The 18,707-nt window shown below is 42.3% G+C and overlaps 1 protein-coding gene across 9 annotated transcripts in view; it reads right to left on the bottom strand.

The window, feature by feature from the left end:
* DPH6 (diphthamine biosynthesis 6) overlaps positions 1 to 18,707 on the bottom strand; it is a 380,184-nt gene that overhangs the window by 233,791 nt on the left and 127,686 nt on the right. For all 9 annotated transcript variants that reach the window (XM_039533241.1, XM_039533240.1, XM_039533239.1 and 6 more), the window contains exon 6: positions 8,194 to 8,255. In XM_039533241.1, coding sequence (XP_039389175.1) covers positions 8,194 to 8,255 — 62 coding nt within the window. The remainder of the gene's footprint in view (positions 1 to 8,193; positions 8,256 to 18,707) is intronic.

Genomic DNA, 18,707 nt, shown 5'->3' on the forward strand with positions numbered 1-18,707 from the left:
TGATCTAAAATAGTCTTGTAAGACAGGTTCCTGAAAAGGTATGGGGCAGGTGGACTGGGGAAAGGGAGGTGGGTGAGCTGTATAATGTAACCCTCTTTTTCTGTGCTGATGACCCACTTGTCTGATATAATCACTGCCAATGCATCGTAAAAGAGAAAAAGGTACTTCCACAATAGAGGGTTTGGATGTATGTAGAAGATGAGACATTGTCCTCAACTGAGATATCAAAATGACTGCTTCAAAGTAATCAAAGTCTGGTGTAGAAAGGTGTGTTGTGGACAATGCCAATGCGTGATGCCTAGGAGACTTAGATCATCTTCTAGAGGCATCCTGAAATCTCTGATGATGGTAAGATCTGTACTCTGTTTGGGACTTGAACTGCTTCCTCTTTGTTACTGGAGTGTAGATACCCAGTGATTGAAGGGCAGCGCAAGAATCGTTCAACATATACATGGCTAGGCAGCCAGAAGGACCCTCTGGGATGCATTGCCTTCTTGAGAAGATGTATTTTAAGGAGGAAATCCCTCTGTTTTTTTCATTCTTGTCTCAAAGGGGGTACAAATAGAACATTTGTCCCTCATGTCGCTCACCTCAGAAGATTAGACAACTTTTGTACTTATTGCTAAGAGGAGTCATAGCCCTGCACATGACACGTTTAAAACTTGGGGATTTCTCCATAGTGAATCTTAATTTAAACTAATTTACTCACTACACTAAATTAACACTAAACTAAACTAACCTACAACTATATACAAGATTTTTTTTTCTTTTTTACAAAGGCTGTCTAGCCAAAGCTCAGAAGCAGCAGGGAGCTCCACCTCTCACCATGAGCAGTAAGAAGGAACTGAGGGGGAAGCAGCAACCATGCCCCTTTATTCCCTTGGCTCTCCCCTATCTAATGTCTCTTCTCTTCTTCCCCTCTGCTCGTATCACTTTGGTTACTATGGGAAATGTTTCCCAAAGACAAAGGGTTTAAATCGTAACCTTTGGTTTAACCTACCTTTCTCAGAAAGCTCATTTCACAGCCAAACTCCACCAGCAAAAAGGGCTAATACTTTGGTTGGATAAAGACTTCACAAGTTAAAGTAAGTAAATAGCTTTTTATACCTGCTATTAGTGGTATCTCCACTGCGGACAGGGAGAGAGGAAAATAGTGTTTTGGGGTTTTTTTATGCAACAACTCAACCCTGATGCTTTTGCCTCTGGTCACAGAACATCAGAGTTGGGGCAAGAAGGTGGCATCACAGCCACATATATGTAATTTCCTCCTCTGCAATATGGCACAATGACAGCACTGCAGGCCCATTCTGTCACTCTCCACACCAGGAGACTCTTGATTTTAAGTGCTTTTTCATGGGCTGAGCCAGAATCTCCCAAGGAAAGAATAAGAAAACAGGAAGTGGCACTCTCTACATTTAAACATGACTAGCCTCTACAGACTCAGCTAGATTAATCTAATATATGGCTGGAGCATAAACCATAGAGACTAGAGGTGTGTGTTTATAAAATCATTCACTCTTCTTGCCTATCAGAAATCAGAGCGCAGAGACAATGGGGTATTTTGGGGGCAGAGTGCCTCTGACTCTAACTGCAGCCACAAGGGGTTTTCACAGTGGGAGTGTGACCTGGAAAGAAAGGGTGGTTCAGTGGTTAGTGTGTTAGCCTGCGACTTGGGAGAGCTCTGTTCAATTCCCTCCCACACCAGAGATTTGTACGGGTGGCCTTAAGAAAGTCACTGTTCAAGATTTTCTAAGGTAGCTGGCACCTATCTCCACCTCTAGTGGGATTTTCAAAAGTATCTAAGCAAGTTAGGCACCCAACTCACATTAATTTCAGTGTGAGTTAGGTGCCTACCCTGCTTAGGTGCTATTCAAAAAATCCCAATAAATACATATCTGCATCTTTAGGTGAGACTAAACACCTTTGAAAATCTGGCCTATAGTCTCTATGTGCCTCAGTTCCCTCATCTGTAAAATGGACGTACCTCACAACCTAGCTGACAGAAGACTTACATATATAAAATCTTGTGAGGCACTCAAATAGTGCAGTCATGGTGGATTATATAAATACTTTAGATATACAGGACTGGGATGAGAGGAGCACAAACAGTAGCAATGAAAGAGGAGAGCCTGGAGATGGCCTCTATTATCATAGCTCTTAGGGAACTGGGCAGGTGGGTCTGAAAGGGCTCCTCAGAAAGAGATATTCTGCCCCAAGAGATATTCTGCCCTCCTGCAACCAGGAGCCTCTGGGCTCCTCCTGCCTTCGGGGTCTGTGAGAGCTGCAGCCTTATTAATGGAGTTAATGTGATATTTTCCTTGATTTGGCTGAGGCATCATGTCCCCTCTCTGCCTCCTCACCATGTCTGGGCTCTCTCCTTATCCCTTCATGTCTGTCAGTGTTTCTGATGTGAAAGACCTCATCAGGTTGCTAGAAAATAAGTTTTTAAAAATCATAAACCCAAGCATTTATCTTCAGTTTGTAGTTAATGCTTCAGTTTCACTAGGCACCTATCTAGTAAAAGTAATTTATTTGTGCTGACTTTTATAGCAGGCATACCACAAAAAGAGCTACAAAACAATGTTAGCTGTGTAAGCTTCCTCATGCTGTCCTGCCAACTTATTTCAGTACTCTGCTGGAGGGGTACCCTGGTAAGAAGTTAATTCTGTCCTTTATACCCATTCAGTCCTTGCCTTTCTTTTGAGATGGTCAACAAGGAGCCAACTGTAAGGAGTTTTTGTGATCCATCAACCAGTATACTCTAGGAGCTGCAATGAGACTGCCAACTCATTTTACACAGGTCATTCATTGAACAGACATCAGACAGCAATGACTTCTGGTCACTACTACTATGTGCTACATTCATAGCAGTGACCTAGAAGTGAAATGTTCTCTACTTCATTACCAGCTACATTATGCTCCAAGCTCACATTTTTGGTAAGTATTACTCTGAAACTTTGGATACCATAGACAACAAGGACTGGGAAAAATGTGTGAGGCAAATAAAATAATCAAAAAGGACTAACACCACCATCATTTTTCTCTCTCTCATTCACACATACAAAGTAAATATTGGAAATATGTTTTAGCCTATACGCAAAATTATTTAAAATCAACTATTGAAAGGTCATGCAAGAGTCTGAAGACACAATTATTATGTTTTTAAAAATAATTCCCATTTTCTTATTCACAAAGGGGTAAGCTCCTCAGATCGTGTAACTGGTCATAGAGCAGCGGTTCCAAACTGTGGGTCAGGACCCCAAAGTGGGTTGTGACCCCGTTTTAATGGGGTTGCCAGTACTGGCTTAGACTTGCTGGGGCCAAAACCAAAGCCTGAGGGCTTCAGCCCTGGCAGTAGGGCTCAGGATACAGGCCCCCCGCCAGGGGCTGAAGCCCTCGGGCTTTGGCCCCCCCACCTGAGGTGGTGGGGCTCGGGCGGGCTCAGGCTTCGGTCCCCGCTCCTGAGGTTGTGTAGTCATGTTTGTCGTCAGAAGGGGGTCGCAGTACAATGAAGTTTGAAAACTCCTATCACAGAGCTATTGGTCATGGAACAACGCCAGTGTGCAATAGTTGAGGATCTAGCCCTCTCTGTTCACAAGGATGAAGTTTCTGTTGTGGAACAACATAGATAAATTTGCTGTCACTATTATGCAACTAATTAATATCTTGACACTTAAATTAGATATGAAAAATAACATAGGAAAGGCTTACTTATTGTGTGTGTTTCTCTCCCTCTCTCCTGCTTCCACCTCTCACTTTGTTTCTTGCCAGAGACACCCTTCTTGCTCCCAGAGATTGGTCAGCTCCATCCTATCATCTTTCCTCTTATTTTCTGGGCTCACTGACACACCACCCCATTTCTGGGGCATCTTCCCACTCCTATTAATCTAGCAGGCTTCCAACAGCCAGGCATTATTCCTCTACTCTCCCTCACCAAGTACCCCAAGCACCAGTTCCTTTTGCTTCTTGTACGCAGTCTGAGTCGAAGTACATTAGTCATAACTGCATGATCACCACAAAAGTATCTTATTACTTCATTTGCAAACAGTTATCAGGATCGTGTAGAAACAGCTTCTGCATAATGGAAACATTGTTTTTAAGTGAACTTCAGAGGTCAGTGGGAAAAAAAATAAACCACTTTAGTGTTTATTATGGTCTTAAACTGCATATAACTGTCTATCATTACCTTTGGCCCCAAAGAGTCTCCAAATAATGAATGTAGTGAATTTACCATTCCCAAGCCATCTCCACTGCATCCTGTGTAGTACATACACGTACCTAACACATGCTAGTCAATAAACCTGCTTCCCAGAGAGAGGTTTCTTTTTTGTTGTGCTAAACAAATGCCAAAGTCTTAACTTGTACTGATTTGGTCAGGACTGCACATGGATTCTCATTTGTATACCAAGCCTCAAATGCAATATGAGCTAGTGGGCATTACTTGGGAGCCCACCACACACAGAAGACAAGGGGCAAAAACTGAATCAGCAATTATATATTGCAACAGTTATGTTTCTGGGCAGGGCTGCCAGAGGATTCAGGGGTCCTAGGGCAAAACAATTTCGGGGACCCCTTCCATAAAAAAAGTTGCAATACTATAGAATACTATATTCTTGTGGGGGCCCCTGCAGGACCCGGGGCCTGGGGCAAATTGCCCCGCTTGCCGCCCCCACCTTTTCCCGGGCGGCCCTGTTTCCGGGGAGATGTTATAAAATCTGAAGCTATCCCAGGAATGTAACCGGCAAGTGGTAAACACAAGGAGCTAGCTAGTGGTTCGAGCACCAGATTGGGAGTTGGTAAAATTGGGTTCTAGTCCAAGTTCTCTCACTAACTTCCTATGCTGCTTTGGCCAAATTATTTCACCTCACAGTAACTCAGTTTCCTTATCTGTAAAACTCATGGTACAGCACTGTTTCTTTGTTAAACTTAGTGGTGTATTTTAGCTTCCAAGAAACATAGTTGGTTATGATGATATTCTATTCAGCAAAGTTATTCACATAATTCCTAAAAGAAAACCTTCTTGACAAACACTCAAGTCACAAAGAAGTTTGAACATCTGTATAAGGCTTGGTGATGGCTTTGCGTCTGTGTTGCGGCATCCATCTTTCATTCTGCAACCAGACAACTCCACATGACATACAATTAAATACAGAAAACCAGGTTCAGATGCGCAATCTTTAGTTCCTCAAAATAGTGAACAACACATCTAGGTGTTGTGCTTCATGTTCAGGAGAACGAAAAATCCAGCCAAATGATTATCTAATTTTAGTCTGTGTAAGGAAAAGAGTCCTGTCAATGCTCTTGGGGACATTAGTTTCTAGTGGAAAGGAATGGATTGTGTAATTATATACTTCAGGACAAATCCTTCCCGCTACATCCCTACTTCAATTCTGGTGGACCTTTTAGCAGTAAAACTGTTGCAGTTGAACTGGTCAAAGAATCATAGAATATCAGATTGGAAGTAGGGTGACCAGACGTCCCGATTTTATCGGGACTGTCCCTATATTTGCTTGTTTGTCCCGCGTCCCGACCAATGTTAGGTTGGGACATTGGACAAACAAGCAAAGGGTCCGGAGCCCGGAAGGGCTCACGCCCTCCCCCACCCCGACTCCGCCTCCTTCTTCCCCCATTGGATCCCTCCCCAAATCTCTGCCCCATCCCCGCCCCCTCATTGCCCCATTGGCTCCCTCCCCAAATCCCTGTCCCCATCCCTGCCCCATTGGCTCCTGCCCCCTCACTGCCTCATTGGCTCCCTCCCCAAATCCCTGCCTCTTGCCAAGCACGCCATGCCCAGGAGACGCAGGAGAGCGTGGTGCGGGGGTGAGTGTGAGTCCGGCCTGGCCCCGAGCAGGCAGGACTCGGGTGCAGTATCTGGAGGGAGAGTAGGGGGCGGCCCGCGGGGCCAGGCGGCAGCTGTTCTCCCCACCTGGGCAGCAGGACTCAGGAGCAGCCGCTGTTGCAGCTCCCACTGTCGCGGGGGGAGGAAGTGGCCAAGCATGTGGCACTCGGTGGCTGTGGCTTTGGCGCCCGGGCCCGAACCCCCTGAGCCCAGGCCTGCTGTGGGGACCCAGCAGCGCACATGCTGCGCCCAGCCCCTGGCCAGTCGCATCTGGGCTGGCTGCCCAGCTGGTGCAATCCCGCAGCGGAGGCATCGGCAGCCCAGCCCCGTTTGTTCCCCTGCGGGACCCGAGCGGGATGTGGGGACTGGGGCCTGCTGCCTCCACTCTGGGGCCGCCCGCCTGATTGCACCAGCTGGGCAGCCAGCCCAGACGTGACTGGCCAGGGGCTGGGTGCGCGCAGCGTGCGCGCTGGGTCCCCGCAGCAGGCCTGGGGGGTTCGTGGGCGCCAGAGCCGCAGCCGCCGAGCTTGGCCAGCGGCTGCTCCCTCCCCCTGCAGTAGTGGGAGCTGCAGCAGTGGCTGCTCCCTCCCCCCGCAGTAGTGGGAGCTGCAGCAGTGGCTGCTCCCGAGTCCTGCTGCCCAGGTGGGGAGAACAGCTGCTGCCTGGCCCCGCGGGCCGCCCTCTACTCTCCCTCCAGGTACCGCACCCGAGTCCTGCCTGCTGGGGCCAGGCCAGACTCACACTCACCCCGGCCCCGCACTCCCGAGTCTCCCAGGCCTCCCTCCAGCGCTTGCGGAGGAAGGAGGAGTCAGGGGTGGGGGATTTTTTTTTTTTTTTTGCTCTGCCGCCATTTTTTTCCCCTCTGCCCCCACCCCGCCCCCCCGCGTCCCGATATTTGACCTGGGTGATCTGGTCACCCTAGTTGGAAGGGACCTCAGGAGGTCATCTAGTCCAACCCCCTGCTCAGAGCAGGACCAATCCCCAACTAAATCATCCCAGCCAGGGCTTTGTCAAGCCTGACCTTAAAAACCTCTAAGGAAGGAGATTCCACCACCTTCCTAGATAACCCATTCCAGTGCTTCACCACCCTCCTAGTGAAAAAGTTTTTCCTAATATCCAACCTAAACCTCACCCACTGCAACTTGAGACCATTACTCCTTGTTCTGTCATCTGGTACCACTGAGAACAGTCTAGATCCATCCTCTTTGGAACCCTGTTTCAGGTAGCTGAAAGTAGCTATCAAATCCCCCTCTTCTTCTCTTCTGCAGACTAAATAATCCCAGTTCCCTCAGCCTCTCCTCATAAGTCATGTGCTCTACCTCCCTAATCATTTTTGTTGCCCTCCGCTGGACTCTTTCCAATTTTTCCATAATTGGATGAATGGTGGGGAGGATTTGGGGAGGCTGCATATGGTCGATAATTCTGGGGCTAAGTGCATGCTCCAGTCTTTCCAAGATGACCCCTTTCAGTGGAGCAGGCTTTGGAGGCTACTCCAGCCAATAAAATGTTGTAGCATATAGGCAGGAGGTTTCCTGCCTAGATTTTTCTTTTTCAGATAATCTCAGTGCCAAGACAAGCTACGGAGACCATACTGAGAAAAGAGTTCCCTGTAAATGAAGTGTCAGGTTAAATATTGTCTATATTTGGATGCTTAGCATACAGTATCCCTGTTAGTTAAAATTAGAAAACTTATTTTTAAAAAATTGCAGAAATCAACTATATTCTAACTACAATACATACTCTTTACTCTTATTTCTAAGAGAGTTGGTGACTTTTGATGGAGTCATCACCCTTAATGCTATGGGAAAGGAAACAACCACTTATTCCTTCTTGAGTTTTCCAGCCCACATCTTCCCAGAAAACCCTTAAAATTAATCTTTACTGTTGTGCACACATCACATCTGCTTCAGAGCACAAAACTGCTTCATATAGATTCCCAAATACATGGTTGCCACTTCAAACTCCAAAATGTTTTATTTCTCAGTACTGATACTTACCTAATTCTGACAGTCCCTGTCATGATCAGCCACTTTAACATTACTTTTGGGTATTTAAGACCATCATAATTACCTAAAAGTCAGTTTGCCCTTAATACTGAGGGTTCTTATCCTCTACCTTACTTTTCAAAACGTATAATATGACACCTCTTGCCAACTGACTTTAACAGGAGTTCCATTCTCATATGAAGTACACAGAAGATGTCTATGTTTTTTGTAAAACAAACTTTAGCCTAACACCTTGTTTCTGAAAGTAACTGTTTCTAGAATTAAGTTAATATTATTAAGTGAGCTTCTATATATATAATTTCTCTTTGAAACACTGCATATTTTGAGCATGCTTTAAGTGATACTTACCTCCAAAAGATAAGGCTCCATTTGATCCAATGTTTTTCCTAGATGTTTATCTGGATCTAACCCTGCCAAGATATATTAAAATATATTTAACAAATAAAATAAATGAAAGTAGTTTAGACATCAAAGTGGATTTTTTTGTAACATTGTCCTTTGGAAGTCAGTTCCTGTATATTTAAAATCATTTTGATCCTAAAGTAAATGTACTAAGCTGGAATTCTCTCACTTATTCCCTTTGGGCAACCAGTTTCCATGCTTGTAAAAAATAAGGCTCATTTCCTTTGCACTGTGTCAACTGGAAAATGTATTGTGTTACTGTATGATTTCATTTCTAAGAAACTTCATCAAGCACAAGGGAATATAGATAATTCAGGTTCATAATAATAAAATACATAAACTTGCACAGACTGTGGTAGTATTTAGATACAGTAGAACATCAGCGTTACAAACACCTCAGGAATGGAGGTTGTTCATAACGCTGAAATGTTCGTAACTCTGAACATTATGGATATTCTTTCAAAAGTTTACAACAGAACATTGACTTAATACAGCCCTGAAACTTTACTACGAAGAGGAAAAATGCTGCTTTGTCCTTTTTTCATAGTTTACTTTTAATGCAGTACTGTACTATATTTGCCTTTTTTTTTGGTCTTGGCTCTTCTGTTGCCTGATAGTGCACTTCCGATTCCAAATGAGGTACATGGTTGACTGGTCAGTTTGTAACTCTGCTGTTTGTAACAGTGAGGTGCTATAAAAAATAACTAATTCTATAGTTCCCCCACTATTCAGAAGTGACAAATTTGCCAATGCACCCCTACTATTTTCTTTTACATATGCCTTTGCCAAGCCATATGTATGTGTAACTCTCTCTCTCTCTCTGACACACACACACACACACATAGCATAAAAGTGATTTATACTTGCAGTGTCTCTTCAGTTTGGAAGGTGGGGGCTCCTTTGTTGCTCCATTTCTTTTTGTATCTTTGACTTTTCTTTTAAGTGTTTTTGATGTTTGTGTGTTTCCATTTTTCATTTAGACTGAACAGTTATGTTTTCATTGAGGTGTAAATATTAATGATGAGCTTCTTTTTTGTAAATGGAATCATGTAACTGGCTGCCTTTGCTCCTGCATTAGCTTTTTGCCTTTGTGTTTTGTCAACAGACATATCACTTTAGGCTGTGATGTAGTCAGTTCTTGGGAGCAGAGCACACAACTGGAGCTAGTCAGTATTTGGATGGAAAAATATTCATGTCCAATAGCGCCTCAGAACCTGTTGTGAGAGGTAACTTTTCTCCTTCTCAGTCAATACAAAAAGAAAAGATCCCAGTTATCTCTGAGGAGGCACTATGCTACTGGAAGTGTCATCTTTCAGCTGAAACTTTAAAAAAACAGAGGTCCTAACTACTTGAAGTTAATAAAAATCCAGTGGTGATTTTTGAAAGAGGAGGAATGCTGGCAAAATTACCATCTGAATAGTTACATTCTGCCAGCTGTACCTAAATTATTCAATATTTTTTACTGGACATAGTATTTACCCTTATTTCCTAGGCTACATTGTTTCTGCCATCAGAGATGGCTGCATTTCAGGAGCGGATGAAGCAATATCTATAGCAGGGATCAGCAACCTTTCAGAAGTGGTGTGCCAGGTTCACTGTAATTTAAGGTTTTGCATGCCAGTAATACATTTTAACATTTGTAGATGGTCTCTCTCTATGTCTACATTATATAAACTATTGTTGTATTTAAAGTAAATAAGGTTTTTAAAATATTTAAGAAGCTTCATTTAAAATAAAATTAAAATGCAAATCTTATCAATTTAGTGTGATCCTTGTCTGGGGTTCCAGCCACCAGCCCCGCTCAGCCTGCTGCCAGTCTGGGGTCCAGCCGCTGGCCCTGCTCAGCCCGCTGCCGGTCTGGGGTTCTGCTCACTCAGCAGGCTGAGTGGGGGGCTGAGTGGCTCAGTCCGCTGCCAGTCGGGGTCCCAGCCGCCGGCCCTGCTCAGCCCGCTGCCAGTCTGAGTGAATGGAACCCCAGGCTGGGACCTCAGACCAGCAGCTGGGACCTCAGACCGGCAGCAGACTGAACCGCTCAGCCCACTGCCGGTCTGAGGTCCCGACGCCACTCAGCCCACTGCCAGCTGAGTGAATGGAACCCCAGACCGGCAGCAGGCTGAGCAGGGCCAGCAGCTGGACCCCAGACCGGCAGTGGGCTGAGCGGGGCCGGTGGCCGGGACCACAGACCAGCAGCGGGCTGAGCCGATACCGGCCACTAGCCCCCCTCAGCCCACTACCAACCTGGGGTTCTGCTCACCCAGGCCAGCAAGAGGCTGACTGGGGCCGGCAGCTGGAAGCCCAGACCAACACCCCACTGAGTGCAGCCGGCACTCCAGTCTGGCAACAGACTGAGCCACTCAGCCTGCCGCTGGCTGAGTGAATGAAACCCCAGGCCCCACCGCCGCTCTGGGGTTCCGGCCGCCGGCTTCTGCCCAGCCAGGGTCTCAGCCGCCGGCCTGCTCAGCTCACTGCCAACCTGGGGTTCCCTGAGGGTCCCCAGACCAGCAGTGGGCACTGAGTGGGGCTGGCGGCCGGGACCCCGGCTGGCAACGGGGCAACAGCTGGAACCCCAGAGCGGCTGTGGACTGAGCCACTCAGCCCGCTGATGCGTGCCATCAAAAATCGGCTCACATGCTGTAGGTTGCCGACCCCGATCAACTGTATAGCTCGTAAAGCACTTTGGGATCTTTCAATAAGAAAGTCACTATATAAATGTAAGATATATTAATAATATTAATTATTATTATAATAAAGTTTTTGCTCATTTCAAGTAACTGGCATACATTCAAATTTGTTGATAACGGACTCAGTTTATTTAAAATTCTGTGAAGCTGAAACAATTTAAGTTAGATTTTAAAACATTAAGGAAGATTTTAAACATTTAATTGAAGCATATTGCAAATTATTTCACAACCTGAGGGAAGTGCTTTAAAGACTGCTTAATAGCTAAAATGGAAAAAGTCACTTTTTTTTCTGTATGTCATTAATAGAGTGAAACTTCATGTTTATATAGATTTGAGAATGTAATCTGCATCTTTGGATAAGATGCTATCCAACTATGACTGTGGCCAATATGAGAATCATTTTAAAATATTTTAATTTTATTTTGGGGGTTATATCTGGCACCGCAAGACAATCTTGGTTCCACTGAAATCAATGCCAAGACTCCCGCTGATTGTAGTTGCACAGGAGTAGGCCACCAGTGCATTATTTCTAAGCATTCAGATCTGGGTTGGAGATTCAGTTATCTGTTAATTAGTTGTAGAACAGGAAGAGATTTCTGTATGCTTTATTTTCAATTTCTTTTAGTATTTGTAAATTTTTGATTCGTTCTTTTAATTTTCATCAATGAAATACTGTTTCTGCATTTTTGTATTTTTTATGTTTACCATCTTTTTTTTTTCCCCTTTGGTCTAAGTTTGCCTGCTTATTTTGAAACTTTAGATCTGGTCACCTGTGCTGGCAGATTGTGTCCATTTTGCATATTTTTATTTTTTATTATTATTTTAGTAATAGGGAACCATACACGTATTACCCAAAATGCATTAATTTATGACAAGAAGATATAGTTCACAATTATGTTACAAATATAGAATATATGATTAGGGTTAGGTGTTATAAAGATTTTACCACTACTGTTTTGGAAGGAAAACATTATTCATGAGTGGTACAGCCGCAACTGGGGCAAGTTTTCCAGAAAAAGTGGTAATAAAACTTTATTGCCCCCATTCCTTCACATATTTTGTTTATACAATGCATTTTTTGTCTTTTGTTTGCTTATTGTTTTTTAGCTTACTTTGCTTTTTGCCATGAAGTGCTATAGCAAGAGACACAATGTTATGGACAGAGATGAGCAATATCCACAGCGATGCAGAAAGTAAATTTATCTAATGGTTTTCAATTTATGCAATGATCATGGAGCTAAGGAGATTATAACTATCATAACCACCATATTTACATGGTATAACCAGATGCCTACATATTTCCTATGGACCAGATCTTTATCCCATCACAGTCAATGGCAAAAAACCTCTTGGCATAGATCCTCAGCTGATACTCTGGAATAACTCCACTGACTTCAATAGAGATATTCCAGTTTACACCCATTTAGTATCTGAATCTGATTTTAATGGATCCAGGATTTGACTGTATACTTGTTTGCTACTAAGATAACATACCAAGGAGCTATATAACCTTCTACACATTTCCATCCACATTATACCCAAATGGACTGTGTATCAGCACACTACCTTTCTTTTCTGAAAAAAATCACCCCAGTTTCTTTAATAAACCTAATATTTTCTCTTAAAAATTTAGCATAGAATATGCATGTTACAAATATGTGACACAATAACAAATAGATACAGAATCATAGAACTGGAAGAGACCTCGAGAGGTCTTCTAGTTCAGTCACCTGCACTCAAGGCAGGACTAAGTATTATCTAGACCAGTGCTTCTCAAAGCCGGTCTGCCACTTGTTCAGGGAAAGCCCCTGGCAGCCCGGGCCAGTTTGTTTACCTGCCGTGTGCAGGTTCGGCCGATCGCGGCTCCCACTGGCCGCGGTTCACCGCTCCAGGGCAATGGGGGTTGCAGGAAGTGGCGCGGGATGAGGGATGTGCTGGCCGCCCTTCCCGCAGCCCCCATTGGCCTGGAGTGGCAAACGGCGGCCAGTGGGAGCCACAATTGGCCGAACCTGCGGACACGGAAGGTAAACAAACTTGCCCTGCCAACCCGGGGCTTTCCCTGAACAAGTGGCGGCCCAACTTTGAGAAGCACTGCTCTAGACCATCCCTGACAGGTATTTGTCTAACCTGCTCTTAAAAATTCCCAATGATGGAGATTCCACAGCCTCCCTAGGCAATTTATTCCCATGCTTAACCACTATGACAGTTAGGAAGTTTTTCCAATGTCCAACCTAAACCACCCTTGCTGCAATTTAAGCCCATTGCTTCTTGTCCTATCCTCAGAGGTTAAGGAGAACAATTTTCCTTCTGCCTCCTTGTAACAACTTTTATGTACTTGAGAACTGTTATCATATTCCTCCTCAGTCTTCTCTTCTCCAGACTAAACAAACTCAGTTTTTATTATTTTACCTCATAGGTCATATTTTCTAGATCTTTAATTATTTTTGTTGCTCTTCTCTGGACTTTCTCCAATTTGTTCATATCTTTTCTGAAATGTGGCACCCAGAAAGGGACACAATACTTCAATTGAGGCCTAAACAGCACGGAGTAGAGTGGAAGAATTACTTCTCGTGTCTTGCTTACAACACTCCTACAATACATCCCAGAATGATGTTTGCTTTTTTTTTTTGGAACAGTGTTACACTGCTGACTCATATTTAGCTTGTGATTCATTATGACCCCGCAGATCCCATTTCACAGTATTCCTTCCTAGGCAGTCATTTCCCATGTTTTACGTGTGTGCAACTGATTGTTCCTTCCTAAGTGGAGTACTTTGCATTTGTCCTTAGTGAATTTCATTGTATTTACTTCAGACCATTTCTCCAGTTTGTCCAGATAATTTTGAATTTTAATTCAATCCTCCAAAGCACTTGCAACCCCTCCCACACTTTATAAGTGTACTCTCTATGCGCTTATACTGTTGATGAAGATGTTGAACAGAATCGGATCCAAGACCAGTCCCTGTGGGACCCCACTTGATATGCCCTTCCATTTTGACTGTGAACCACTGATAACTATTCTCTGGGAACAGTTTTCCAATCAGTTATGCACCCACCTTATAGTAGCTCCATCTAGGCTGTATTTCCCTAGTTTGTTTATGAGAAGATCATGCGAGACAGTATCAAAAGCCGTATTAAAGTCAAGATATACCATATTTACTTCTTCTCCCTATCCGCAAGGCTTGCTACCCTGTCAAAGAAAGCTATTCAGTTGCTGTGAGACAATTTGTTCTTGACAAATCCATGCTGACTGTTACTTATCACTTTATTATCTTCTAGGTGTTTGCAAACTGACTGCTTAATTATTTGCTCCATTATCTTTTTATAGATTGGCACTATATTTGTGAAGAATGCATATCACATCATATCACTCATAAGTTTCACAGCTTCCCACAGGCATGAAGAAAACTATATTTGTCTGTTTGGCACACATGAATTCAGAATAGTTTTGAAACGTACAATGATAATGTAATATGTACACAATCTACAAATAAACCCATACTGTAGGAAGCACACAGGATTAAACTTGCAATATATTCTAAGGCTATGTTAAAATCTGTGATAATGCAATGTCACCGTGCTTTCAGTTTCTATGTATAGCTTCCTCTTATCTAACAAGTTTAATTTTTCTTAGGAAAAATACGTATTTCCTTTTCAGTTTCATTCAGTTTAGAAGTGATCCTTTCCAATGAAATCTATATGGGGAGTGGATATAAACTGTGGTTTAATAAAGGCCTTAAGAACCAGATGAATTTACAGTACCTTCAAAACCAGTCACTTGCAAATTGTGATTCTCTAGTGGTATACATTTAATCTAGGAAAGCTAATCAGTTAGATGCAATTACCAATCCTGTTTCTACTATCAATGTAATGAACTATCAATATTTATATATAATCATAAATCACAGAACCCAACTTAACTTTAACTATATGGTATTTCTTTTTCCGTAAAGAAAGGTATAGATTACTTTAGAGTCTCATAACAATTCAGATTAAAGCAGAAGAAAATACTATAAACCCTTACTACATGTTATTTAAGCACATCATACAGATTCTTTCTCAGTGTGACCAGCTCTGAAGAAAGCTGGATGGGTGGATAAACCCACAACTAGGCCCAAACCCTGGATAACTACACAGAATTAAGAAATTAATTAGGAGGAAGAACCATAATTTGCAGAGCTGACATCTATTTTACTTTACTTGCATGTATCAACGGGAAGCAATTACGATTCAATTAAAATATTCAATTTTATTACTTTACTGACTGACCTTGAAGTTAATGCCTGTTTTATTTAATTGCATCATCTATGAATAAATGTTAACCCTAGAATGTTATGCCCCATTATTTTCAATGCATTTTTCAATTCCCCAATTGAATTATATCAGTTAATTTATTATCTGCTGTCAAGAAACCAAGTGAGGCTTTATTTCTTTGAGACTGTCCAGTATATGATGAGAGAAACATCATGAAAGATTTGATAATGCTGTTTTTAACACTGCCCAGTAAAATGAATTGTGCACTCATCTCAACTTTTGTGGCCAAGACTTTTATTGTAAAATCAGTATGTGGTAGTACAAATGGTGTAATCACTTTGAGAAGCAATTTCTAGTCCATCTGTAATTCCTGATAAATTCATTGACAAGAACTGAATATCTTCTTGCATTAGTCAGCAAGGACTGCAGAGCAATCTTTTGTTAATACCCACTTTGCACAATGCCACAAGACAACTGCTAGAATTAACTGCAACATTGTAAAAGGACTTATACAGAAATTTACCAAATTTCAGTCCTCACACTGTTGTGCATAAAAATGCGTAAAATGTACAAATGACCACTAACAGTCAAGCATTTCAGAAGTGAAAAGTCAGAGTGCATTACATGACTGCAAAATATATTTTAAATTGTTCATTTTGTTCACACATACAAGTATACCATAAAGTCTTAAAATTAAATCCACACTCTTGTAGGTACATTTTATGATATCATTTAAAAAACCCTCAAGGCTCTGTTTTCATAACATGATGTTCACTTAACAGAAAATGTAACAACTCATTATATCTATGAAAACATAGTTTGAAAAAGATCTTCTCTTGAATGCATGTTTTGGAATTTAAGTGACTATATGCTTTTAAATGAAATATTTTAATAGACTAAATCCCAATGTTTTTCCCTTTATTTCAACAAAGAATAATCCTAAAAGAAAATCAAAGTACCATATATAATTGATCATAAGCCGGTTCGTTTATAAGATGATCCCCCCCAAGATGGATAAGTAAAAATGGAAAATTTGTATGACCCGTTCATAAGCCGACCCTATAATTCAGGGGTCAGCAAACTTTGGCTCCTGGGCCATCAGGATAAGCCGCTGGTGGGCCGAGATGGTTTGTTTACCTCGAGCATCTGCAGGCACGAAGGTAAACCTAAGTAAACAAAAGTGTCCCGGCCCGACAGCTGACGGGCTGGGACAGCAACTGCTGGGGAAATTATTTGGGGGGAGAAGCTGGGGGTAGGGGAGTAACCCCTGTGACCACCCCCCACATGACCCCACCCCTGGCCCGGGACCCCCACACTCTTCCCATCCCATTCCTTCCCACCTTATCTGGGGAAGGCCAGGGGAAGATGTCTCTGGCCTGGCTGGAGCTGCCCCAGCTGAGGCTGCTTCCCCAATCAGCCATGCCTATTGACTCCCCAGGACAGCCCTTTCCCTGGGCTGCTTCTACCCCCTCAGGGCTGGAGCGGGTGACCACCCCACTACAGGGAGCCATTCCATACCCCTAATCATTTTTGTTGCCCTTTTCTGAACTTTTTTCAATCTCAATATATCTTTTTGAGATGGGGCGACCACATCTGATGCAGTATTCAAGATGTGAGCGTACCATGGATTTATATAGAGGTAATATGATATTTTCTGTCTTATTATCTATTCCTTTCTTAATAATTTCCCAACATTCCGTTCGCTTTTTTGACTGCCGCTGCACATTGAGTGGATGTTTTCACAGAACTATCCACAATGACTCCAAGATCTCTTTCTTGAGTGGTAACAGCTAATTTAGACGCCATCATTTTATATATAGATAAAGTTAACGTTAGTTGGGTGGTATAATGTGGGCAAGTTGATATATAATGAAAGACTGTGCAACAATGATGAGTGGGATGGATTCCCTGACAATTAATTTCTGAAAATATTAACTTTTTTAAAATGTTGAATTTTTGTAAATGTATATAAAGGGGAAAGGTGCAAGAATATGTTAGCGCCATTAAAATATATCTTCCACCTTGATTCTTGTTTAATTATTGTATAATATAATTTAATAAACTTAATTTAACTGTGTTCTTCTACGGGATAATGTACCCAAGTGTTAGAATTATGCCAAGGCTGAATGTAGAGATTCCAGAACCCTTCTAATGATAGGTGGTCAAGCTAAATATAACTGCCCTCTTCTAGGCCAGTTCTGCTTTATACTTTCCAGGGTAATCCAGTTCTAAAGAAGCTTTTCAAAAGTTAATATAATATTTCTAAACTAGAATAAAACATGATATCAAATTTCAGAATTCTAGCTGGTAAAAGATCCTAAAACTCTTCATATTAACAGATTAAATTTTATCTTTACTCTCTAATGAGTCTTTGGAACATCAAAGCTAATTTTGTTCCAGTTACATCAAGGATTTCAAAGCCAATTTAGCCTGACCACGTAGGTAAAGGAAACCTCTCTAAAAAGTGTAAATCTTTGAAGAAATTTTTGATTGTTTCATCAACTGACAAAACAACATTTTTTCAGGAAAATATTTTTTAAAGCATTAAAATGTTTATGGTTTAGAAAAAGGTTGTAGGGAAATTTTATTTAGTACTGGCTAACTCCATATGTCATCCATTTCCTGTGCTCCCATCACACAAAACAAAATTTTATACAGTACGTGCTGCAGTTCATCAGGAAGCAGGTTGGGAAAATATGGTTAACACAAAAACTTTTATACTGGTAGGCTATAATCAGTTTTACTCAGTCATCACAAAAGCTGACTAAAACCTTAAAAGAACGTCTGACTGGTGGGGCTGGTAGTAGTAAATATTATTAAGATTGTCTGACATTTCCCATTGTAAGACACCCGTTTTCAGATGTTTATAACTTTGGCAACCTTTTAACTGTTCAGCAAGGACTCCACGCTGGGTGTCTGCCTTAATCTAAGTTTTTATTTTTTTTCTGAAATTTCATTCAAAACAATTTGTACGTGTCAGAGAACAAGGTTGGGAAAAATGAAGTAATTTTCCCTATGTAAAAAAATTCTGTGATTCTTTTCTTTGAAAAGTTCTAGCACCCTCATGCCTTGGAGCAGTGATTTTAAATTTGGCAGAGAAGAGGCCATTGTATCAGAGACATGCCTTTTGCCAGCTCGGTGAAAATGGATGCAAATCTGGCCAATTTATAAGCTTTTCAAAAGTCACAAGTTTGCACATCCTCAGTATAAAATTCTTCAATTTTAGCAATTTAAATCTGCAAAGATTGCACTGACCATGCTCAAGCTTCTCTGAGCTCCTAGTGCTGACCAGACTGTGCATGTGTCATCTCCACAGAGCAACTGACCATGCTCATTCTGACTTTCAGTGTAATAGCTGCTCTGTGCTGGGCAATGAAACTGAGAGCAATGAGCCTGTATCTTCTGTGCTCTCAATGATGACACCAGGAGTAGGAAGCTCCCTTATTTTAATACAGAGGGAAGGGAAAGGAGTAGATTTGGACTCTATCTGTCAAGATTGGGGCTGGGGAGGGTGGCAAGGGAGTAA

Source organism: Mauremys reevesii, linkage group 4 (assembly GCF_016161935.1).
Source record: "Mauremys reevesii isolate NIE-2019 linkage group 4, ASM1616193v1, whole genome shotgun sequence".
Lineage (NCBI taxonomy): Eukaryota > Metazoa > Chordata > Testudines > Geoemydidae > Mauremys > Mauremys reevesii.